The sequence below is a fragment of the Rhincodon typus genome, chromosome 3, assembly GCF_021869965.1.
Source record: "Rhincodon typus isolate 14 chromosome 3, sRhiTyp1.1, whole genome shotgun sequence".
NCBI lineage: Eukaryota > Metazoa > Chordata > Chondrichthyes > Orectolobiformes > Rhincodontidae > Rhincodon > Rhincodon typus.
The window spans coordinates 126,514,114-126,540,964 of NC_063334.1; the positions used below are offsets into that span (position 1 = coordinate 126,514,114).

General features: G+C 42.4%; 1 protein-coding gene across 1 annotated transcript in view; it reads left to right on the plus strand.

Annotated features, from left to right (window-relative positions):
• Positions 1 to 26,851, plus strand: part of LOC125482226 — a 148,902-nt gene that overhangs the window by 70,451 nt on the left and 51,600 nt on the right. Inside the window, exons 4-7 of the mRNA XM_048594250.1 lie at positions 113 to 191; positions 4,451 to 4,593; positions 14,190 to 14,305; positions 23,119 to 23,285. Of these exons, the coding sequence (XP_048450207.1) occupies positions 185 to 191; positions 4,451 to 4,593; positions 14,190 to 14,305; positions 23,119 to 23,285 (433 nt within the window). The 5' untranslated portion in view covers positions 113 to 184. The remainder of the gene's footprint in view (positions 1 to 112; positions 192 to 4,450; positions 4,594 to 14,189; positions 14,306 to 23,118; positions 23,286 to 26,851) is intronic.

Consider the following 26,851-nt stretch of genomic DNA (forward strand, 5'->3'; position numbering starts at 1 on the left):
GAGTTAATACATGATGTGGGAACATCTGAAAAGAACAAAAGTGGAAAAGGAAAAAAAAGCAATATTTCTCTATTGATAATATTATCTTTTGACTTGTGTGTTTTTTTCATAGGATGACATTTATAAAGCAGTTCGAATAAATCAAGGCAACGACCTTCGTGAAGATGTGAAAAGGAGTGAAGGAATGCAAGGTTTGTTTATGAGAAGGTCAGAACACAAACTAAAAGAAGTATGTTGTGGTTTAGACTTTCTTCTGACCTGTTTTTTTTCTGCTCACAGCACAAAGGCATTTTCTGCAAGTAGATTAAAGGAGTTCAATACTGTCTAAAGATCCTGCTATGTTGTGCATAAAACACTCCCTCACTGAATAGTCCCTGGACAGATACAGCATGGGTTAGAAATTTTGGGCAGAATTTTCCATGCTCACTTGAACTGGGTGAAAAGGGGAGGTGGCACCTATGGAAATCTTACCCACAACTGAAGTGAGGCTAATCAGCCTCCCTTTTTAAAAAGGGGTGTCACATTAACGATTTTCCAGTCCTCAGGGATCCTCCCTGACTCTAGCGTTCCTGAAAGATCACCACTAACGCTTCCACTATCTCTTCAGCTATTTCCTGAAGGACTCTGGGGTGTAGTCCATCTGGTTCAGGTAATTTATCCACCTTCAGGCCACTCAGTTTTTCTAGCACCTTCTCCTTGGTGATGGCCACAATACTCAGCTCTGCCTCCTGACTCTGTTGAATTTTTGGGATATTACTTGTGTCTTCCACTGTGAAGACTGGTGCAAAGTAATTATTCAGTTCCTCAGCCATTTCCTTGTTCCCCACCACTATCTTTCCAGCATCATTTTCCAGCTGTCCAATGTCCACTTTTGCCCCTCTTTTGTCCTTTATATATCTAAAGAAATTCTTACAGTCCTCCTTTATATTACTGACTAGCTTACCCTCGTACCTAATCTTCTCCCTCCTTATTTCTTTTATTGTTGCCCCCTGTTGGTCTTTAAAAGCTTCCCAATCCTCTGGTTTCCTACTGCCCTTCACCACATTATATGTTTTCTCTTTTGCTTTTATGCTATCCCTGACTTCCCTAGTCAGCCATGGTTGCCTCAACCTCCCTGTACCATGCTTCTTTTTCCTAGGGATGAAGTTTTGCTGTGTCTTCTGAATTCCTCCTAGAAACTCCTGCCATTGCTGCTCCACTGTCTTTCCTGCTAGGTTCCTCTTCCAGTCAGTTCTGCCCAGCTCCTCCCTCATGCCTCTGTAGTCGCCTTTATTCAACTGTAATACCTTTACCTCGGATTCTATCGTCTCCCTCTCAAATTGCAGTGTAAATTCAATCATATTATGATCATTGCCTCCTAAGAGTTCCTTCACCTTAAGCTCCCTTATCAAGTCTGCCTCATTGCACATCACTAAATCCAGTATTGCCTGTTCCCTAGTGGGCTCCATCTCGAGCAGCTCCAAAAGGCCATCTCGTAAACACTCCATAAATTCCTTTTCTTGCAATCCACTACCAATCTGATTTTCCCAGTCCACCTGCATGTTGAAATCCCCCATGATCACTGTGACTTTGTCTTTCTTGTATATGTTTTCTTTCTCCTGGTGTACCTTGTGCCCCAGCTCCTGACTACTGTTTGGAGGCCCACACATAACTCTAAATATGGTGATTTTACCTCTGCAGTTCCTCAACTCTACCCACACAGATTCAACACCATCTGACCTTACTTTGTTTCTTACTATTGAGTTAATTTCATGTCTTAGTAATAAGGCAACTCCACACACTCTGCCCACCTGCCTATCTTTTCGATAGAATGTATATCCTTGGATATTCAGCTGCCAATCCTAATCCCCTTGCAGCCATGTATCTGTGATGCCCACCACGTCATATCTGCCAATTTCGATCTGCGCCATTAGCTCAAAATGTCGACTTTCCTGCTCCTCTGATGCTGCCTGATCTGCTGTGTTCCTCCAGCTCCACACTGTGTTGTCTCTGACTCCAACATCGGCTGTTCTTGCTATCTCCGAGTGACTAATAACCCCACTGCGAAGCCTCTTCCAAGAAAATGTTGTCCTCCTCCCTCCGGAAGGACCTCAGTGGATCTCTCTGCCACTGCAACCCTCTGGTAATCTCCTCTGCCCTGAAGCTCTTCGTCCACATACTTAAACAAACTCGGTACTACAGCCACACATCTCATCCACCTATCACCTTTCCCCAGTCCCAATTCTCCTCCTTCTCTTTATTTTCCAGTTCCTTTCCCCCTCCCCATTTCTGAAGAAGGCTCCTGACCCGAAACGTTGATTTCCCTGCTCCTCTGATGCTGCCTGACTTGCTATGTTCCTCCAGCTCCACACTGTGTTGTCTCTGACTCCAGCATCTGCAGTTCTTGCTATCTCAGTTACCTTCTTATTAATACTGCATGCATTTAGATACAACACCTTCAGTACTGTATCAACCATCCCTCTTTTCGTTGTCATTCGCTTATCCAGTGCGCTTGATGTTTGATTCCTAATCCTTTCCAACAAAACTTCTTCCTCAAATCCCTGTGTAGTGGTGACTGCGCCGATGCAAATCTTTGTTCCAACCACCAACCAGTGTCGTCATCACCCTCTGCTGGACGCTCATCTTCACTCAAACTCAGAGGGTGTGTTGCTGAGGTCCTTCTTCTACTGCTGGTGACTGTGCCGATGCCAGTCTTCGCCCCAACCGCCAATCAGTGTCGTTGCTGTCCTCTGCTGGACGTTAGATATGGTTCTTAGGGCTAATAGGATCAAGGGTTATGGGGAGAAATCGCGAACAGAATACTGAGTTGGTTGATCAGCGATGATCATATGGAATGGCAGAGCAGCCTCAAAGTGCCAAATGGCACTTTCTCCTTTTATAATTCATCGTGTCCTCTATTGCTTAGCACCTGTTTGCTGAAATAAATCAAAGATTGCAGATGCTGGAGAACTGAAATAAACAAAAAAGAGAGAGTCACTGGACTTGAAATGTTAATGTGTTTTCTCTTTATAGATGCTGTCAGACCTGCTGAGTTTCTCCAGCAACTTCTGTTTTTAGCTGTTCACTGATGCTCAGTTTGGGTTCTGTTCAGGTCACACAGCACCTGACCTCATTACAGCCAAACATGGACAAAAGAGCTGAACTCCAGAGGGGAGGAGAGAGTGGTGGGCAAATTATCGGAGAGGATTCTGAGAGATAGTGTTTATGATTATTTGGAGAAGCCCAGTTTGATTAGAAATAGTCAGCATGGCTTTGTGAGGGACAGGTCATGCCTCACAAGCCTTGTTGAATTCTTTGAGGATGTGACAAAACACATTGATGAAGGCAGAGCGGTGGATGTGGTGCATATGGATTTTAGCAAGGCATTTGATAAGGTTCCCCATGGTAGGCTCGTTCAGAAAGTAAGGAGGCATGGGATTCAGGGAAATTTGGCTGAATGGATACAAAACTGGCTGTCCAATAGAAGACAGAGGGTGGTAGTAAATGGAAAGTATTCAGCCTGGAGCTCGGTGACCAGTGGTGTTCCGCAGAGATCTGTTCTGGGACCTCTGCTCTTTGTGATCTTTATAAATGACTTGGATGAGGAAGTGGAAGGGTGGGTTAGTAAGTTTCCCTATTTACCATCTTGCTCCTTACATATGTATAAAATGCCTTGGGATTTCCCTTAATCCTGTTCACTGAAGACATTTCATTGCCCCTTTTAGCCCTCCTAATTCCATGTTTGAGTTCTTTCTGCTATCTTTATATTTTTCAAGTGCTTTGTCTGTCTTCAGTTTCCTAACCCTTATGCATGTCTCTTTTTTCTTTTTGACTAAGCTCTCAATTACTCTTGTCACCCAAGGTTCCTGAATCTTGCGATCCTTATCCTTCATTTTCACAGAACAGCCTACCTTTAAAAGATGCCTACATGCCAGATGTGAATTTACCCTCAAACAACCTCTGCCCCCAATCTATATTACATCTACTGGTTCTCTTTCATCCACACTACTACTGGTTTGGAAGAGAAGTCCCTTCTCCTTGACGGTTAAAAATCTTTGGAATTGTCTACCTCAGAATGTTGCTGAAGCTACATTGTTGAACGCATTCAAGATTGAGATTGATAGCTGAGATTGAGATTTTAGCTGTCAGGAAATCAAATGTCTGTTGGGAGTAGGTATGAAAGTGAGATAAAGATAGAAGATCAATCACAGCTGAGTTGAAAAGCCAAGCAATCTTGAGGGACTAAATGGTTTACATTTACTTCTGTTTCTTGTGCTTGTATGCAAAAACCAGAACAATCATCGTACAGTTAAGAAGAATGCCCTTTTTTGGCAGACATTTTAACTATATTCAGTGTTGATGCAGAGTTTCAAACTAATACAGTTCACTGCTCAGAGATAAAATTGGGTAAAACTGAGGGTAAGCTAGTAAGGTGCAGTGATTTCAATTTGACTATTCTCTATTTTCACAGGTGAAAATGTAGTTCACTGTTTAGCAACTGGCTTTGGAAACACATATATTTCCACCTTCACTGAAATCCAGTTTGAGTTTCGTGGACACTGCTCGTATGTTCTACTCAGGGATAATAGTGACCCTCAAGGCTTCAGTATTTTGGTAAGTGAAGTAAAAACAATATCTTTATGTGTTATTGGAATTGGTGTTGATAACAAGCATTTTACTGTCAAAAGTAGTTGAAGAGATTCAGAGAAGTATTACAGCACTGAAAGAAGTCTGTCAGATGTTGAGTCAACTCCAGCTCTCTGCAAGAGATTCAGCTAGTCCCATGCACTGTCCTTCTCATGCAGCCCTTTCTGTGCAGGTGTTTATCCAATCTCCTCTTGAAAGACACAATTTAAACTTTCTCCACTATGTTTCTAGGCTATATATTCCAGATCCTATCTGCTTGCTATGTAAAATAATCTGATTTTCATGCCATCTATTGCTTGTATCTGAGATCTGACTCTTCTTGCTTTCACACAAAAAGCTTTTTTTTCTCTGCCTATACACCTCAAGATTTTGAACAGCTCTATCACATCTCATCTCAACCTAATTTTGTCTAAGGATAACAACCCAGCCTCTCCAACTTATCCATATAATTGCAATTGAATTTCCTCATCTCTGGAATCATTTGCATGAATCTGTTGTGCATCTTTGACAAAACCTTCAACATTGTTTTCATCAGATGTGAACAATACTAGCAAAGCCAGTATTTGTTATACCATCCCTAAATGCCCAGGAAAAGGTTGCCTTCTGAACCACTGCAATCCATTTGGTGCATAAAAACGTACAAACTAGGATCAGGAGTGGGCCGTTTAGCCCCTTGAGCCTGCTGCACCATTTAATACGATCATGGCTGATCTAATCCCAGCCTCAACTCCACTTTCCTGCTCACTCTTTGTAACCCTTCAACCCATAACTAATTAAAAGTCAGTTTATTCCCTCAAATTTACTCAGTGTCCTGACATCCACCACACTCTGATCACCACAGATTCACGACCCTTTGATAGAAGTAATTTCTCCTCATCTCTGCTACTCCTTATCCTACAACTGTGACCTCTTGTTCTAGATTGCCTTACTTGAGGAACCATCCATTTTGCATCTACAGTGTCAATCCCCTTTAGCATCTTGTATACTTCAATTAGATTTCCCCTGATTCTTCTAAACTCCAGAGAATATAAGCCTAAATTGCTCAATGTCTCTTCATAAGGCAAACCCCTGTCGAAATAATTTACTGAACCTCCTCTGAACTGCTTCTAATACATCCCTCTTCAAGTAAGATGACCAATATTGTATGCAAGAGATTCAGTAATACTTGTACATCTATTCCTTTAGCAATAAATGCTGAAATGTGTTACCTGCCCTACCTGCGTGCTAGTTTTCTGCAAAGAATGCATGAGGACAACCAGATTTCTCTGCACTAAAGCACTCAGAACTTTCTCTCCATTTAAATAATAAGTTGCCTTTTCATTCCTCTGACAAAATTTAGCTGTAGTACTTTCCACCCCTGCATCAAAATAATTAATATGGATTGTAAATAGTTGGGGCCTGATGACTGAAACCTATAGCTCCCCACCAGTTACATCTTGCCAACCAGAAAATGACCTATTTATCCTGACTCTCTGCTTTCTGTTAGTTAACCAATCCTCTATTCAATCTAATGAATTGCCCAAAACTTCATGTGATCTTACCTTGTGTCTTAATGTTTTGTGCAGCAACTAATCAAATATTCAATGGAGAATATTCAATGTGGTGCTCAGTTACAAGTGGTGTATCACAAAGATCTGTTCGCCTCATTACAGGAAAGATGTGGAAGCGTTGGAAAAGGTGCAGAGGATATTTACCAGGATGTTGCCTGGAATGGAAGGAAGGTCTTACGAGGAAAGTTTGAGAGAGCTAGGGCTTTTCTCTTTAGAACGTCGAAGGATGAGAGGTGATTTGATAGAGGTGTACAAAATAATCAGAGGTATAGATAGAGTGGACAGCCAGAGACGTTTTCCTAGGGTGGAGGTAGCTATTATGAGGGGGCATAGTTTTAAAGTGAGCGGAGGTAGATATAGGGGAGACGTCAGAGGTAGCTTCTTTACTCAGAGAGTGGTAGGGGAGTGGAACGCATTGCCGGAGAGGGTAGTGGAGTCGGCCTCATTAGGGGCATTTAAGCGGCTATTAGATAGGCATTTGGATGATAGTATAAGTTAGGAGTGGAGGTTAGATAGACCTTAGATTTAGGGTAAAAGTTCGGCACAACATCATGGGCCAAAGGACCTGTACTGTGCTGTACTGTTCTATGTTCTATGTTCTAAATGAGGAAGTGCAGATAAACTACATCTGCAGGATCCCCATTATCAACGCTGCATACTATTATTTTTTCTTTTTTCATTAATGGGATCACGACCTTGCTGGCTAGGCAGCATTTATTGCCCACCCCTAATTGCTTAGAGGGTGGTTAAGAGTCAACCATGTTGCCATGGGTCTGGAATCACATGTAGGCCAGACCAGGTAAGGATGGCAGTTTCCTTCCCTAAAGGACATTAGTGAACCAGATAGGCTTTTCCGACAATCGACAATGGATTCATGGTCATCTTTAGATTCTTAATTCCAGATTTTTATTGAAGTCAAATTCCACCATCTGCAGTGGCGGGATTCGAACGCAGGTCCCTAGAACATTACCTGGGTCTCTGGATTAACAGTCCAGTGATGATACTACTAGGCCATTGCCTCCCCAATTATCTCTTTGAAGAACTCTAGCAAATTAATCAAGCATGATGTACTGGTCATAAAACCATATTGACACTGATGGATTGCTTTTTTTACTTTCCAAATGTCCTGTTATTACTGTTCGGTAGTTTCTTATGTTTTGACTCTCTTCCTTTTGAATAAGGGCATTATATTAGCATCTTTCCAATCCATTGGAAGGTTTCCTGCATACAGAGGTTTTTGGAATATTGTAACCAATGGATTCATGATCTCTGCTGCCACATGTCTTCAGACCCAAGGATGTAGGCCATCAAGGCCATGGGGACTTGTTTGCCTTCTATCTGAATAGTTTGCTCAGTACTTATTCCTTAGTGCTGAAGATTGTTCTAAGTTCCTGTCTTTTTTATAAACTCTGTATTACTATTGGGAATGTTCCAATGCCCTCCACCATGAAAACTTAAGCATAATATTGTTTATGACTCTGCCATTTTTGTGTTCTCCAATGGACCAACATTCATTTTATGATTTTTTTTCTTTTATATACTTATATGCTAAGCTTTTATGACCCGTTTTTATATTTTGTGCTAATTTCCTTCCATAATTTACTTTTGCTGTTTTTATGACTCTTTTAATAACTATTTGTTGATCTTGAAAATTGGTATGCCTTAGTTCTTATATTATTTTTAATTTCCTGGGTACATCCATTAAGTTAATGGTGTAGGGATGGTGGCGAGGTCAGCCAGATGGACCTCATAGAATTAGCTCCCTGATTGGGGCTGTTAATCTGGCTGACAGATATGTCAGGATATAACAGGAGTACCAGAGGTTCTGTTCACTCTGAGAGCTAGCTCTGAGGAAGGTTGACCAGTGTCAACTACTATGCACATGTACATAAAGAGTGACTTGGTGATGGGATACTGGTCTCATACAGTGGTGATATGAGTGTGATTAATGATATAATCATGCAAAAACTCCTACTAGCTGAAGCCCAACTGGCTTTGTCGTTAGAAAATGTGGCAAGTGGAGCAGATGAGTTACAGGATGTGCCGATGGAAGTGGACACCCTCGCCAGGTCGACTGAGCTTGAGGTAACACCACTTGAGTGAAGGCAATTGCATAGCCTCACTCAGGAAATATCCTGAACAGAGGGATGAAAGGTCAGCCCTCAGAAAAGCCCCAAAACAAAGCCAAGCCTCTGCCAAATGGTTAACATTTTGTTCAGGATCCGGGCCGGCAGGCCGCTGTGGTTGCTGCTGGCATGTGGACTCGAGACAGCGAAAGCATCTCACTAGGCCTGAATTGAGTAAGAGAAATCATAGGCCAGTATCCAGGAGAGTGCACATCCTGGAATGCCCACATACATGTGGCTTGGAACAGTGAAATTGCTTTGCAATATACAAATCAGAACAAATCAAAATAAGCATCTGGTTAAATTGTCACCCAGTTCTGGTGATTGCAGAACCAGTCTTTAACAAAATTTTCTCTGTACTCCATAAGTTTGCATAAGACCTTGGCTAGACTGAGAAACTATACTGGGGAATCTTTACAGATTAAGGGTACAACTTCAGTTCTAGTCTCGTATGAGAAGCAGCTGGTTAAGTTACCACTGATTGTAGTAAAAGCCATGGGCCCGAGCCTGATGGGGCAAATTGGTTGAGAAAGATTCATGTTGATTGGCTGAATAATTTTTGATTAGAAAATTGTTGTCTGAGTGAAGTCCTAATTAAATACCCAGAAGTTTTTCAGGAGTATCTAGGGACTATCAAAGGAGCCAAGATCACTTTGTGTGTTGGCCAAAAAGCAATTCCATGATTCTGCAAGGCCCGCCCAGTGCCATTTGCCTTATGTACAAAAGTAGAGGCAGAAATCAGGAGCTGGAAGGTAAAAGAATCATCAAACCAGCCCAGTTAGCAGAATGGACAACAATTGTGAAGCCCAAAGAATCAGTTCACCATTGTGAGGATTTTAAACAAATGGTAAACTGCTTCTTGCAGATGAATAAAACCCAATCTCTCGCACAGATGATTTATACGCAAAGCTGGCAGGGGTGCTGTCCTTCAAAAAGCTGGATGTGAGCAATGCATACTGCAATTGTGGTTAGATGAGGATTCCCAGTGGTATGCTACAGTTAATACCCGTAAGGATTTATACCACTATATGAGACTGCCGTTTGGGGTATCATTGGCTTGTGCCAATTTTCAGCGGGAGATGAAGAACATTTCACAAGGTCTACCTCAGGTTGCCATTTATCTGGATGATATGCTAATACCAGGGAGAACCAATGAAGAACATTTAGAGAACTTGGATGTATTCCTTGGCCATTTCTCCAAAGTGGTGTACACTTTAGAAGGGAAAAATGTGTGTTCTAGGCACTCCAATTGACACACTTGGGCTACAGAGTTCACAAGAATGGGTTACACCCATTGGAAGATAAAGTGAGGGTGATCAAAGGTGCCCTGACTCCCATGTCAGTGCTGGAATTCTGGTCTTTCCTTGAATTGGTTAAGAATTACAGAAAGCTCATATGTAACCTGGCCTCCATCCTGGCACCCTCACATCTGCTATTGAAAAAGGGTCAGCCTTGGAAATGGTCTTGCAGCCAAGATGTAGATTTTAGGGAAGTGAAGAAGCAACTATCATGTTGGCACACTATGATCCCAACTGAGATGTGGTGTTGACGCGTGTACCGTATCAGGTAGTGTTGGCCCATTGGAGAGGAACACCCAACAGCGTATGCTTTCCAGACTTTAGTTGATGTAGACAGCACATATGCTCAGATAGAGAACAACAGTTTGGTGTCTTCTTTGATGTGAGAAAGTTCCACCAATGCCTTTACAGTCGTAAATTTGTATAGTAACGGACTACAAAACAGGGCGAGTCAGAGAGGACAAGGCTATACCGCCCCTAGCTTCAGGTTGAATTCAGCGGTGGGCTTTCATTCGAAATGCATACAATTGCAAGTTGGAACACAGGAGGCCAAGTAACAAATGTGGATGTCTTGAGACACCATTGGAAGAGACTGTTCTGGTTTTAAACTCTCTGGACACCCTTCCAGTCACTGCTGACAGTATCAGACTGTAGATGCAAAAAATTGTGGTCCTGGCAAAACTGGGGAGGTGATGGCCTAGAGGTGTTATTTGCTGGACTCTTAATGCAGACCCAGGTAATATTCTGGGAACCCAAGTTCGAATCCTTTTATGGCAGATGGTGGAATTTGAATTCAATAAAAAAAATCTGGAATTAAGAGTCTAATGATGACCATGAAAATATTGTTGATTGACTTTCTAGTTCACTAATGTCCTTTAGGGAAGGAAACTGCCATCCTTACCTGGCCTGGCCTACATGTGACTCTAGACCCACAGCAATGTGGTTGATTCTTAACTGCGCTCTGGGCAATTAGGTATGGGCAATAAATGCTGGTGTGGCCAGCAATGCCCTCGTTCCCTGAATGAATTAAAATAACTAAAACAGTTGGAGGCGATGGGGGAAAACAAAAGAGTCATCACAACCAGTGTTGAAAGCTTTCTGGACTTAGTGAGACCAGATCACCATAGAGGATGGCAAGAACGATTGTCCCAAGCAAAGGTTACTGCCGAATACTGGCTGAACTCCATCAGGGTCATCCAAGGATGCCCAAAGTGAAAATGTTGGCGAGAAGTGATGCCTGATGGCCAAGATTGGATGCAGACATAATTTGTGGGGTAGTGCCCAGAATGCCAACAATGACATATATTACCGCCTGCAGCTCCTCCACGTTCGTGGGGTTAGCCGGGTTAACCTTGGTCTCGGTTACACGTTGACTATGGCAGTCCTTTCATGGGATCAGCATTCTTAGTCATTATAGATGCGTGCTCAAAGTGGTTAGACTTGCGTAGAGTTGTCCTTAGGTTTATGTTTTTGCTTGACTGGTGTATATCAGTCATCCTCCTTTGTCAGATCATCCTGCTGTTTTAATGACTTCTTTTAAGGATCAGAGTTTCAATGAATAAACATCTGTTTGTAAAGATGTGAACATTATCACTATTATTCCTTGGCTATCTTACAGAAAAGTTGGCTCCGAGAACAGATTGTCCCATCTATAGTTTAACTAAGTTTTGTGTCCTTATAATTTATCCACAGCTAACAGCTTACAACTGTGCCATTAAATGCTGCTCTGCAAGTTATTTCATTGTGTTAAAACAGACTTTTCAGGGGTCAAACAGTACCAGCATCAGCTGTAAATGATAGACAGGGGTAAAACTTGAGTCAGTGGGGATCAGGGAGAATCCTCTGCTGGTTGGAGTCACACCTGAGACGGAGGAAGATGGTTGTGGTTCTTGGAGGTCTGTCATTTCAGCTCCAGGGCATCTCTGCAGGAGTTCCTCAGGGTAGTGCCCTAGGCCCAACCATCTTCAGCTGCTTCATCAATGACCTTCCCTCCATCATTAGATCAGAAGTGTTCGCTAATGACTGTACAACGCAGTGTTCACAACTCCTCAGATACTGAAATAAAACAAACAACTGCGGATGCTGAAAATCTGAAATAAAACAATTGCTGTATAAACTCAGCAGGTTAGGCAGCATCTGTGAACAGAAAGCAGAATTAATGTTTCAAGTCCATTGACCCTTCTTCAGGGCATCTACTACATGCACTGTAGAAATTCCCCAGACATCCTAAGACAGCTCCTTCCAATCCCAAAAAACACACCACCACTTCATGTTTTCCTCCAAGCCACTCACTGTCCTGTCTGAGAAACATTGTTGTTCCTTCCATGTTGCTGAGTCAAATCCTGGAATTCTGTCCCTAACAGCATTGTGGGTCTGCCAACAGCTCTTGGATTGCAATGAATTAATGAGGCAGTTCACCATCACCATCACCATAACCATCAAGGGCAACTAGGAATAGGCATCAAATGGGTCCAGCCAGTGATACCCATGTGCCACAAATGACTTTGGAAAAAAAGCTCCAGAGTGAGAAAAACTAATTGGTGGAGAGTGGGCTTCAATGGGGCAAGAACAGAGCTGGGCAGGATTGACTGGAGTGAGGTTGTCAGGAAAAACTATAACTGAACAATGGACTACCTTCAAACAGTCATAGAATCGTAGAGTTTAGAATACAGCAGGAGGTCATTCAACCTACCTTGTCTGTACGAGCTCCACGAAGGCTACCCAGGTATTCCCATTCTCTAGCCCTATCTCCTTAGCCCTTTAAATTCATCACTTTCAAATATATATCCAGCTCTCTTTTGAAACCTCAAATGGAATCTGTTTCCATCATGTTTCCAGCCAGTGCACTACAAATCCTAACAATTCGACTGAAGGGTTTGAGATACAGGGAGAGGCTGAATAGGCTGGGTCTATGTTCCCTGGAGTATCAGAGGCTGAGGGGTGATCGTACAGAAGTTTATAAAATCATGAGGGGCATGCATAGAGTGAATAGCCAAGGTCTCTTCCCTAGGGGAGCCGAGTCCAAAACTAGAGGGCACAGGTTTAAGGTGAGAGGGGAAAGATTTTAAAGGGACCTACGGGACAACATTTTCACGCAGAGGGTGGTACGCATATGCAGTAAGCTGCCAGAGGAGGTGGTGGAGGCTGGTACAATTGCAATATCAATAGGAAGGATTTAGAGGGATACGGGCCAAATGGTGGCAAACGGGACTAGATTTATTTAAATATCTGGTCGGTATGGACAAGTTTGGACTGTTTTCATGCCATACATCTTGATGACTCTATCCTTCCTAAAATAAAGTGCTCACAATTGAACACAATACTCCAAATATGTTCTGACCAAAGATTTGGAGAAGTGTAGCATCACCTCCTTGCTTTTAGACTCCATGCCTCTATTTGTAAATCCAAGAATCCTATAAGTCTTTTTAGCAACTGTTTCAAATTGCCTGGCCACCTTCATATTCCCTCAAATGAGTACCATAGATTAACCGAATCCAGAACTTGCTGGATGATAAATGAAGTGGAAGGTAAGATAAAGGAGAAAAGGTATGTTTATGACGAGTGTCAGGTAGAAAACAAAATTGAGAACCAAGAGGAGAGGTGAGAAGGCAAGTAAGAAAAGCAAAGAGGAATTATGAGATTAGACTGACTGCCAACATAAAGAGATGTCTCAAAGTCCTCTGTGGCCAATGTAAATTAGTAAAAGGATGGTAAATGGAGGAGGACTAATTAAGCACCAAAAACAGGATGTACGTCAGGGGCAGAGGCCATGGCTAAAGTGTTAGATGGATAGTTTGCATCAGTGTTTATCAAAGTGGGAGATACTACCCAGGTAATGGTGACAGAGGGAACTCAGTATCTGGAAGAGTTCAAAATTGACAGGGCAGAAGTGTCGGATAGACTGTAGGTAATTAACGTTGACAAGGTATTTGGACCTCATCTAAGGATTTTAAAGGAAGTAACTTTTGATTTGATTTATTGTTGTCACATGTACTGAGATTTCACCCAGTGAACATAGTGCAGAATACAGTGTCACAGCCACAGAGAAAGTGCAGGGAGGGAGAGATCAACATTAACATTTGAGAGGTCGGTTCAAAAGTCTGATAACAGCGGGGAAGAAGCTGTTCTTGAATCTGTTTGTACAAGTATTCAAACTTTTATATATTCTGCCCAACAGAAGAGAGTGGAAGAGTTATAACTGGGATTGGTGGGGTGGAGGGTTCTTTTATTATTTTGGTTGCTTTCCCAAGGCAGTGGGAAATATAGATGAAGTCAATGGATAGAAGTCTTGTTAGTGTGAAGAATTGGACTGTGTTCACAACTTTCTGTAGTTTCTTGTGAAGAGAGGAAATTGCAGGACCACTGACCACAAACTTTCATTTTGGACTTGGGCGAGACCTTAGACCATTAGCTCTCAATCTGGCCTTTATAAAGAGAAAAGCCATTTACAATGTATTTTTTGTTGATAGGTATAACTGTGCAGTATTGGTGCCAACTAGATTAGAAGAATAAATCATGGCCTGCCGAAGTGTTGATCTAAAACTGCATCTGTTTCATACAAGTCATTGTCTGTTATCATCTGATTACAGTTGGACCAAAAAAAGGATTGTCTCAAAGGGAAATGTACGCGGAAGATCATATTCAGCAAAGGCAATATTCCGGTTCTAGAACTACTCACCATTGCAGACTTCCTTCAACAATACGGGTAAGGAGCAAAGAGATTGTAGGGACATAGGAGCAGGAATTAGCCATTTAAACCCTCAATCTGATTTTACCATTCATAAAGACTATATATAATATGTAAAACTTTAACCCCATATCCCTTTGTAACTTTAACAGAACTTCTGAGAAAATCATCTTCCAAAAATCTAAATGGCTAGCAATATGACTCCCTTTTGCGTAATCACACCTTGAAATGTAATCCTTGGAGGTCATGAAACCCATGACTTGTATCAACGAGAAGGAAAATGGCAGGACATACATGGGAACACCACCACTCACAATTGCTCCATGTCACCAACTTGACTTGAAACTATATAGCCATTCTTCCCCTATTAAAAAAGGACTGTTAAAATCCTGGAAATCCCTCCTATTCATGCAAGAACACCACATAGACTGTAGCAGTTCAAGAAATCAGCTCACAATAAGTGACCTTTTGGTCATTTTATAGTCTTATGAAGGGGGTTAAGGGGTACAGGGGGAAGGGTTGAAAAACATATTAACCATGACCAAACGGTGGTGAAGACCCGATGGGCCAAATGGCCTAATTCCACTCATGTATCTTATAGAGTCATACAACATGAAAACAGATCTTTCGGTCCAACCAGTCCATGCCGAACATAGTCCCAAACTAAACTAGTCCTACCTGCCTGTTCCTGGCCCATATCTCTCCAAACCTTTCCTATTTGTGCAGTTATCCAAATATCTTTTGAATGTTGCAATTGTACCCACATCTACCACTTTGTCAGAAAGTTCATTCCACATGCGAGCCAAAATTTGCCCCTCATGTCTTTTTAAAATTTCTCCCCTCTCACCTAAAGAATGTGCCCTTAGTCTTGAAATCCCCTATCCTAGTGAAACGACAACTACCATTAACTCATAGAACATAGAACATAAAACATAGAACAGTACAGCACAGTACAGGTCCTTCGGCCCACACTGCTGTGCCGAACTTTTACCCTAATCCTAAGGTCTGTCTAACCTCCACCCCTACCTTATGCTATCATCCATGTGCCTATCTAATAGCCACTTAAATGGCCCTAATGAGGCCGACTCCACTACCCACTCCGGCAATGCATTCCACGCCCCTACCACTCTCTGAGTAAAGAACCTACCTCTGACGTCTCCCCTGTATCTAACTCCACTCACTTTAAAACTATGCCCCCTTGTAATAGCTACCTCCACCCTAGGAAAAAGTCTCTGGCTGTCTACTCTATCTATACCTCTGATCATTTTGTACACCTCTATCAAGTCACCTCTCATCCTTTGTCGTTCTAAAGAGAAAAACCCTAGCTCTCTCAACCTTTCCTCATAAGACCTTCCCTCCATTCCAGGCAACATCCTGGTAAATCTCCTCTGCACCTTTTCCAACGCCTCCACATCTTTCTTGTAATGAGGCTACCAGAACTGTGCACAATACTCCAGAGGTGGCCGAACCAGGCTTTTGTAAAACTCGATCTATAAGATCACCTCTCAACCTCTTACACTCCAGTGAAAAATTCCTAGCCTATCCAGCCTTTCTTTATAATTCAAACCTTCCATATCCAGCAAGGGAAATTTGGGATGTGCAATAAATGCTGGCTAGCAAACACTTCCTCCAAGACCAATATAGTCAGTGTAAAGTCTGATGCATCAGAAACAAACAACGTGCTCCAGCTGGGCTTAACCAATGCTACATTAGCCGCTACATAACTTCAAAATTGCTGCATTTGGAGAAAATATGGCTTGTGCTGTTTGTCAACACTTTTTGTCTTGCTTTTGTTAGGACAATTTGTAAGAAATGCCAAAATAGAGCGAAAAGTGCATGAAAACTATATGAGAAGAGAGTACTAGTTTGTTTGCAAGTCGACTCTGATAAGTGGAAGTGTTGACGTACAGAATACACGAATTAGTGAAAACAGACAGTTAACTGTCAACCTTTGTTTAAATTTTAAACAAGGTAGATTGACTTTGATTCGTTAAGGCACTGACATGAGAAATGAATCAGAGACTGACTATCACCTATTTTGTTCCACTAAAACAGATCAAAGTGAACATGTTCTTTCTGTCTGCAAAGAACATGGTATTAGTTATTGATACACCTAGCATTCAATACATACGAGAATGTCATATTGTGAGTCTGACTGATAATCTTAAATGGTTCACAGCACAACACATGTCCAACATTAGATGTGATTCTGCAACTTCATGATATTTGCTACATAATTGTGAGGGTGCGAAGAATTATGCTGACAATCAATTTGGGATTGTCTGTTGGGCTCACTGTTTGGTGCACTCAGCTCATGATCTTAATACAGCCTTGGTATAAATATTAACAAGAACAGAGCTCCAGAGGTGACGTGACAATGGCTTCTCCTACCATTCAGAAATAGCAAGAACTGCAGAAGCTGGAGTCAGAGACAAAGAACAAAGAAAATTACAGCACAGGAACAGGCCCTTCGGCCCTCCAAGCCTGCACCAATCCAGATCCTCTATCTAAACCTGTCACCTATTTTCCAAGTATCTGTATCCCTCTGCTCCTGGCCTGTTCATGATTCTGTCTAGATACATCTTAAATGATGCTATTGTGCCCGCCTCTACCACCTCCACTGGCAACGCATTCCAGGCACCCACCACCCTCTGCGCAAAGAACTTTCCACGCATATCTCCCTTAAGCTTTTCCCCTCTCACCTTGAAATCGTGACCCTTAGTAATTGAGTCCCCCACTCTGGGGAAAAGCTTCTTGCTATCCACCCTGTCTACACCTCTCATGATTTTGTAGACCTCAATCAGGTCCCCCCTCAACCTCCGTCTTTCTAATGTAAATAATCCTAATCTACTCAACCTCTCTTCATAGCTCGCGCCCTCCATACCAGGCAACATCCTGGTGAACCTCCTCTGCACCCTCTCCAAAGCATCCACATCCTTTTGGTAATGTGGCGACCAGAACCGTACGCAGTATTCCAAATGTGGTCGAACCAAAGTCCTACACAGCTGTAACATGACCTGCCAACTCTTGTACTCAATACCCCGTCCGATGAATGAAAGCATGCCGTATGTCTTCTTGACCAATCTATCGACCTGCGTTGCCACCTTCAGAGTACAATGGACCTGAACACCCAGATCTCTCTGTGCATTAATTTCCCCCAGGGCAAATCCATTTACCGTATAGTTTGCTCTTGAATTGGATCTTCCAAAATGCATCACCTCGCATTTGCCTGGATTGAACTCCATCTGCCATTTCTCCGCTGTACTCTCCAATCTATCTATATTCTGCTGCATTCTCCGACAGTCCCCTTCACTATCTGCTGCTCCACCAATCTTAGTGTCATCTGCAAACTTGCTAATCAGACCATCTATACCTTCCTCCAGATCATTTATGTATATCACAAACAACAGTGGTCCCAACACAGATCCCTGTGGAACACCACTGGTCACAGTTCTCCATTTTGAGAAACTCCCTTCCACTACAACTCTCTGTCTCCTGTTCCCCAGCCAGTTCTCTATCCATCTAGCTGGTACACCCTGGACCCCATGCAACTTTACTTTCTCCATCAGCCTACCATTGGGAACCTTATCAAATGCCTTACTGAAGTCCATGTATATGATATCTACAGCCCTTCCCTCATATATCAACTTTGTCACTTCCTCAAAGAATTCTATCAAGTTGGCAAACCATGACCTTCCCTGCACAAAACCATGCTGCCTATCACTAATAAGCCCATTTTCTTCCAAAGCTAAATAGATCTTATCCCTCAGTACCTTCTCCAGCAGTTCCCCACCACTGACGTCAGGCTCACCGGTCTAAAATTTCCTGGATTATCCTTGCTCCCTTTCTTAAACAACGGGACAACATTAGCAATTCTCCAGTCCTCCAGGACCTCACCCCTGCTCAAGGATGCTGCAAAAATATCTGTTAAGGCCCCAGCTATTTCCCCTCTCGCTTCCCTCAGTAACCTGGGATAGATCCCATCCGGACCTTGGGACTTGTCCACCCTAATGCCTTTTAGAATACCCAACACTTCCCCCCTCCTTATGCTGACTTGACCTACAGTAATCAAACATCTATCCCTAATCTCAACATCCGTCATGTCCCTGTCCTCAGTGAATACCGACGCAAAGTACTCATTAAGAATCTCACTTTTTCTCTGACTCCTCGCATAACTTCCCTCCTTTGTCCTTGAGTGGGCCAACCCTTTCTCTAGTTACCCTCTTGTTCCTTATGTATGAATAAGGGCTTTGGCATTTTCCTTAACCCTGTTTGCTAAAGGTATTTCATGACCCCTTTTAGCCCTCTTAATTCCTCGTTTCAGATTGCTCCTACTTTCCCAATATTCTTCCAAAGCTTTGTCTGTTTTCAGTCGCCTAGACCTTATGTATGCTTCCTTTTTCCTCTTTGCTAGTCTCACAATTTCCCCTGTCATCCATGGTTCCCTAATCTTGCCCTTTCTATCCCTCATTTTCACAGGGACATGTCTGTCCTGAACTCTAATCAACCTCTCTTTAAAAGCCTCCCACATTTCAAATGTGGATTTACCCTCAAACAGCTGCTCCCAATCCACATTCCCCAGCTCCTGCCGAATTTTGCTATAGTTGGCTTTCCCCCAGTTCAGCACTCTTCCTTTAGGACCACTCTCGTCTTTGTCCATCAGAATTCTAAAACTTACGGAATTGTGATCACTATTTCCAAAGTAATCCCCTACTGAAACTTCAAACACCTGGCCGGGCTCATTCCCCAACACCAGGTCCAATATGGCCCCTTCCCAAGTTAGACTATTTACATACTGCTCTAGAAAACCCTCCTGGATGTTCCTTACAAATTCTACTCCATCTAAACCCCTGACACTCAGTGAATCCCAATGTTGGGAAAATTAAAATCTCCCATCACCACCATCCTGTTGCTCCTACATCTTTCCATAATCTGTCTACATATTTGTGCCTCTATCTCACGCTCGCTGTTGGGAGGCCTGTAGTACAGCCCCAACATTGTTACTGCACCCTTCCTATATCTGAGCTCTGACCATATTGCCTCACTTCTTGAGTTCTCCATAATGCCCTCCTTCAGCACAGCTGTGATATCCTCTTTGACCAGTAATGCAACTCCTCCACCCCTTTTACCTCCCTCTCTATTCCACTTGAAGCATCTATATCCTGGGATATTTAGTTGCCAATCTTGCCCTTCCCTCAACCAAGTCTCAGTAATAGCAATAACATCATACTTCCAGGTACTAATCCAAGCCCTAAGTTCATCTGCCTTACACTTACACTTACACTTCTCGCATTAAAACAAATGCACCTCAGACCACCTGTCCCTCTGCATTCATCATCTGCTCTCTGCCTACTCTTCCCCTTAGTCACACTGACTTCATTATCTAGTTCCTTACAGGCTTTAGTTACTACCTTCTTACTGTCCACTAACCACCTCATTTGGTTCCCATCCCCCGCCACATTAGTTTAAACCCTCCTCAACAGCGTTAGCAAAAGACAATACAGTGTGGAAAAAGCCCATAGAACTGTGGATGCTGTAAATCAGGAACAAAAACAGAAGTTGTTGGAAAAGCTCAGTAGGTCTGGCAGCATCTGTGAAGAGAAAATCAGAGTTAATGTTTTGGTTCCGGTGACCGTTCCTCAGAAGGTCTATGGGTCAGGATCCAGTTACAGAGGATGGAGCCAAGATTTAGGTCTTGGAGCTGAACTGTTGAGGTGTCGGTGTTGGACTGGGGTGGACAAAGTCAAAAATCACATGACACCAGGTTGTAGAGCAACAGGTTTATTTGAAGACACAAGCTTCGGAGTCTCACTCCTTCTTCAAATGTCAGTGAGAGAGGTGGCATCGGACACAGAATTTATAAGCAAAAGATCAAAGCGTCATAGAACTGATGTGAATGTATTGAACAAACCTAAGATGGCTGTTAAATCTTTAATAGTTAGAAAGGAGATGCAGGTTTCGATTGATTAATATGCAAATCCCAGAATTTCTTTCAAGTCACTGCCCCAAGATAACTAAAGGCTTTATCAGTATACCAGAGGTGACATCTGAGATCAGACAATGCATTATAGGTGTGCGGCCTTATTTAGAATCTGTCTGTGTTTTAATTTGGAGTCATACTGGTTTGTTTCCAAAGTATGAATTTATAAAATAACACATTGACTGTTGACAAATTGAGTGCTTTTTGAACAAAATTGAATGTATCTGCAATCACAAATCTGCCAACGCAAATTCACCCATAGATTTATATGTGACTCTGTGTGTGTGTGTGTGTGTGTGTGTGTGTGTGTGTGTGTGTGTGTTTGTGTATGTGGGGGAGAGGCAAAGAGAGTGTGTGTGTGCACATGCTTGAGAGAAACTGAGTGTGTGTGTGAAACAGAGTGTGTGTATGAGAAAGGGTCTGTGTGACTATGTGTGTGTGAGTGTGTTTGTGTGAGAGAGAGTGTGTGTGTATGTGTGTGTGTGTGTGTGAGTATGTTTGTGAGAGTGTATAGTGTGATGGGCTCACCTGTAGTGTGACATGAACACAAGATCCTGGTTGAGACCATCCTCATGAGTACTGAACTTGTCTATCAGCCTCTGCTCGGTGACTCTGCGTTGTTGTGTATCCCGAAGTCTGCCTTGGAGGACGTTTACCCGAAGATCCGAGGCCAAATGTCCTGAACGGCTGAAGTGTTACCCCACCGGGAGGGAACATCCCTGTTTGGCGATTGTTGTGTGGCGTCCATTCACCCATTGTTGTAGCGTCTGCACGGTTTCACCAATATACCATGCCCCGGGGTATCCTTGCCTGCAGAGTATGAGATTGACAATGTTGGCCAAGTCACATGAGTATCTGCTGTGCACGTGTTGGGTAGTGTTCCCACATGTGAGGGTAGTGTCCATGCTGAAGATCAGACATGTCTTACAGAGGTTACCATGACAGGGTTGTATGGTGTTGTGGTCAATGTTGTCCTGAAGGCTGGGTAGTTTTGTTGTGAACTATGGTTCATGTTGCACTATAGGTGACCTCACCACACTATGCACACATACACACACACACATTCTCGCACAAACACACTCACAAACTCACACAGACCCTCTCTCATAGACACACTATCTCACACACACACACTGTCTCTCTCAAGCATGCACACACACATACACACACATTCTCTCTCTCTCTCTCACATATACACACTCTCTCTCTCTGTCGCACACACACACGCACACACACACACACACACACATGTACACACACACACGTACACACACACAATTTGCATTTGAAGATTTGTAATTGCAGATACATTAACATAGAAGCATAGAAAAATAGATTTGTAGACAGTCATTGTGGCATTTTATAAATTCCTACTTTGGAAATAAAACCAGTCTGATTCCAGGTTAATACACAGCCAGATTCTAAATAAGGCTTCACACCTAAAATGCAACCTCTTACCTGAGATGTCACCTCTGGTACACTAATAAAACCTTTAGCTATCTTGGGGCAGTGACTTGGAAGAAATTCTGGGACTTGCATATTAATCCTTACTAACTGATTAAAGATTTAACAGCCATCTTAGGTTTGTTCAGTACATTCACATCAGTTCTATGACCCTTTGATCATTTGCTTATAAATTCTGTGCCTGATGTCGCCTCTCTCAATGACACTTGAAGAAGGAGCGAGACTCCGAAAGCTTGTGTCTTCAAATAAACTGTTGCTCTATAACCCGGTGATATGTGATTTTTGACATCAGAGCTTTGAGATCAGTCTGAAGGGGATTATTGTGATGAAGGTGGAGCTCTAGTGGATGAGTCAGAGCCTGATGTAGGTGTCCTTGTTGTCCCAATGTTCCAGCGATGAGTGCAAGACTAGGGAAATGGTGAATAAAAAGTGAAAGAACTGAAAATGCTGTAATCTGTATGCCACTCTGTCTAAGTACTTTATGCTCTATATGTACTTGCTTACTATGATCTGTTTGTGCTGTTCGCAAACTAAGCTTTTCACTGTATGTGGGTACACGTGAGCACAATAAACAAAATAAATCAAATCAAATCAAGTTAAAGTTGGGGGGGAGGTTATAAGTTTATAATTTGATTGAAAGCTCCAAGTCTCTGTGCTAGGTACAATTCCAAACAGAGAGTTCACCCCAAATTCCCACTGACTTCAGTTTTGCTAGGGTTCCTTAATTTCATAAGTGGTCAAACACAGCCTGAATGGTAGCAGACAATACAGTGTGGAGCTGGAGGAACACGGCAGGCAAGGCAGCATCAGAGGCGGTCCCGAAACAAAATGTTAACTTTCCTGCTCCTCTGATGCTGCCTGGTCTGCTGTGTTCCTCCAGCTCCACACTGTGTTGTGGAAAAGCTCAGCAGATCTGGCAGCATCTGTGAAGAGAAAATCAGAGTTAATGTTTCGGGTCCGGTGACCGTTCCTCAGAACTCAGAATCGAGCATATAACTCTACTTAATATATTTGTGCACATATTAATATGTCTTTTGGAATTGTTAAAAGTAGATCTAACTTCTCTTTTGGGACATTTTACCTCTCTCAAAGAGGAACTTTCTTCCCAATAGCACTGTGGGTTTCTCTACATTACAAGTGCTGTGGCAGTTCAAGATGGCAGCTCAAGATCACAGTCACAAGGACATTTAGGAATGGGTATGACATAGCCAGTGATGTCCACATCCCACAAAAAATAGTATCTTCCTGGATAATGACTGTTTAAACAAAATACTTTAGGATGAATCATGCAGACCATGTCCTAATTAAAAGTTGCGGGGGGAGATGAAGAGGAAACTGGTGGCAAATAAAAGATAGTTCACTCATAAATGAATTGTGTTATCAACAGGATGTCTTTGCCAATGATCTACAATGGAATGTACATCTATGGCACTCAGCAAGAATTGTTTATCAAAATAAACAAGGGATTAACGGTCCTCTGGAATGGGAAAGGAACAATTACTGTTTCCATGAAGAAGCCAATTGATGTCACTGGACTTTGTAGTCATTCTGGTGGTAAGGAACAGTTCATGAAAAGTCCAATATTGTCAGATGAGACCTGGATTAGGGTTTGACTTATGATAAAAGTCTGAGTACATTTGGCTTATGATCCATGATGATGATGAGTGTTGTAATGGCATGGCTAAATTTAATCTTCAGATGATCACCACTGTGTGACCTATTTGGACTCTTGATCACCATGTTTAGATTTGTTGCCACTACTTGCCTTTGGGATCTTCAGGACTTGCTTGGTCTAGTGTGGTAAAACAAATGGCAGCAAAAAGGTGAAGCTCTTGTCTTGAACAAAATATAGATTATTGCATGATAACAAACATATACAAGATATTATTACAAGTACAATGAGGAGAACTTGATGCTTGGTCTGTCTCCATTGAGATCCAGAGTTGTGGTGCCTTTCTCCATTAAAATCTTGGTAGCTTTATTAGCTTGGGTGCAGCTTAATGTAATCTTTAGTATTAAGTGTTTCAGATCCATTACCTTATACAGAAATAAGGTTAAGGCATGGTCTGGTTAAGCTACTTATAAAACATTAATGATATTGATTCAATGATACCTTCAGGTTTGAAAAATCTACCAAATATTTCATGCAGTTAAATGTAGACCATGTTTGAGTGATGATTGGAGACTACCTTAAAATGTTAATAATATGTAACTGTCAACATTGATTGCTGAAAGAAGTAAGATTTTGTGGAAGGTTTTTGAAGCTTTGCACTGATCAGGACCATTTGCAAAAATACCAATCAAATTAATATTGAGCACCAAATGAAAAGCTTCGACAAGGTACAGCTCTTTTCAAAAATACCCAAGTTTAATGCTATCAAATGATAATTATTAACTTTTGTCAATTGATAGTGTATTGGTGTATTCAGCCATTATGTCTTCTTGCGTGTAGAACATAGTTTGCAAAGATATATTGTTAATGTATTGCAGATAAAAGAAAAGTCATTGTAAGTCATTTAGTACCTACCAAATGGATGTGACGCAAAAATTTAATTCTCCATTCTGTTTCTTTCTACATCCATCCAAATGATCCAACACACTAGTACTGCTTCAAAAACAGAAGTTTCTGGAAAAGCTTAGCAGGTCTGGCAGCGTCCGTGAAGAAAAAAATCAGAGTTAATGTTTTGGGTCTGGTGACCCTTCCTCAGAACTGATGGTAGCTAGGAATATGTCAGTTTATATGTAGCAGATAGGGTGTGAGCAGGGGATAAGGGGTAAATGATAGGTGGGGATAGAGCCCAAAGAGAGAGAAGAACAGAGATAACAAGGTGTAGAGCTGGATGAACACAGCAGGCCAAGCAGCATTAGAGGAGCAGGAACAGCTCTACATCTTGTTATCTCAGATTCTCCAGCATCTGCAGTTCCTACTATCTCTGAAAGAGAAGAACAGTTGGGCAAAGGAGTGGACAACGATCTGGCTGGGAGAGTGAATAGCTGTTAATGGAGACTGTAAGTCACTAACAGTAGGTAGTGTGTAATGGCAGACAATGTGATAACGAGGTCAAGTGTGTGGGGTTGGGGTCTAGGACATGGGAGAGTTCGGGCCCTAAAATTATACCTGTGATCGTGGGTGGGTTCAAAGCATGAGGGATGAAACTTGATTTAGAATCCATGTGGGGTGAATCTGAGCCTGAGTCATTCACTGAGGAATGTGATATGGCTGTGGAAACGAGTTTTTGCAAATACCTGGTCTACATGGGGAGGCAATGGCCTAGTGGTATTATTGCTGGACTGTTAATCCAGAGACCCAGATAATGTTCTGGGGACCTGGGTTCAAATCCCACCCTGGCAGCTGGTGTATTTTGATTTCAATAAAAATATATGGAACTAAGAGTCTAATGATGACCATGAATCCAGGTGTCCCCGGCTCAGCTGCTGCCATTGCCTCACTGTTGACCAGGAGTCCCCACTCATGGCCTACCATGTCCACAACGAGGAGCCCCTGGCTCTGCTGCCACCTCGATGATGCCAGGATGTGCTGCTCTGGGCATACCATGCTATCACCACTGTAGCCGCTGCCTTGCCAAGACAAGGAGCCTCGCTCTGGGCCTACTGTAAGCAGGAATCCCACCACACCAAGAGTCCCGCTCTGGCCATCCTACTGCAAGATGTTGCCTTGTCAGTGTTGCCATATTGAAGTGTCCGCTGTTGCCGCTGCCACCACCTCTAATTGCTGGAGGAGCTTTGCTGCCATCACCAGCCCTGTACGAGACCATCCTTACTACCACTGCCACTGCCTCCACTCGCTGGAAGGATATGATTCTGCTGCTGCCTCAGCTGCCACCACTTTGCATACAGCCTGCTCTTGCTGATGCGCCAATGCTGCTGACTATCCAATCAAAGAAAAGAGAAATGAAATAAAAAAAGAAAGGTAAAGAACAGAAGTAAAAAGGAAAAAAGAGAGCAGATGGGACCGGATGAGCCCCAGGCAAGACCCCACATGCAACCCTGCTACACAGGAACTGGAAGCAGGCCACCATCTGGCTGTGTCTGCTCTGCCATTCAATGAAATCATAGCACATCTAATAAAACTTAAATCTATTTTCCTGCCATTTCCCCAAAACCCTTGATTCCCTTCTTGATTAAAAATCTGCAAACCTCAGCCTTGAACATACTTAATAAATCCACCTCAATAGTCCTCTGTGGTAAAAAAAATCCTCACATTCACAATGGAGAAATTCCTCCTCATTTTTGTCTTAACTGTGCCACCCTTTATTCTGAGGTTATGCCCTCTGGTCCCAGATTCTCCCTCAAGGGGAAACAACCTTTCTGCATCTACCCTGTCAAGCCCTCTAAGAACCTTGTATGTTTAAATCAGGTTGCCCTCTCATTCTTCTATGTGCCAATGAACACAGGCACAATCTACTCCACTTCTCCTCATAAGACAATCTCCCCATACCTGGTGTCAGCTGAGTGAACCCTCACTGAATTGCCTCCAATGCCAGTATACCTTTCTTTAGATAAGTAGCCCATAACATTTTTTTCTAATACACATTCATGGGATGTAGGCACCATGGGCTAGGTCAGCATTTATTGCCCATCCCTAATTGCCCAGAGGGCAGTTAAGAGTCAGCAACATTGCTGTGAGCCTGGAGTCACATGTAAGCCAAACCAAGTTGGCAAGTTTCAATGTATTTTACCTACTGTCTGACTAGTGCCTGTTTAGAATTAGCAAAACCATGCTTTTATACTGTATTACCTTTGAAATAAAGGCCAAATTTCTATTTATTTTGTCTATTTCCCACTGAATTTGGATCTAACATTTTGTGATAGATGGACGATGGCTTGCTCTGTAGCATTTTGCACTCTTTCTCCATTTAAAACTCATTCAGCTCCTTTATTTTCTTGCCAAGTTATATGACCTCACACTTCCCCACACTATATTCTATCTGCCAATTATCTTCTCACTCATTAAACTATTTGTGTTATCCTCACCACTTGTCTTTCAACCTGTTTCTGTGTCATCCATAAACATGGCTATAGTACAGCCATTTTCCGAATCTAAGCCATTAATATATTTTGTAAATAGGTGTACCCCAGCAGTGATTCCTGTAGCATGC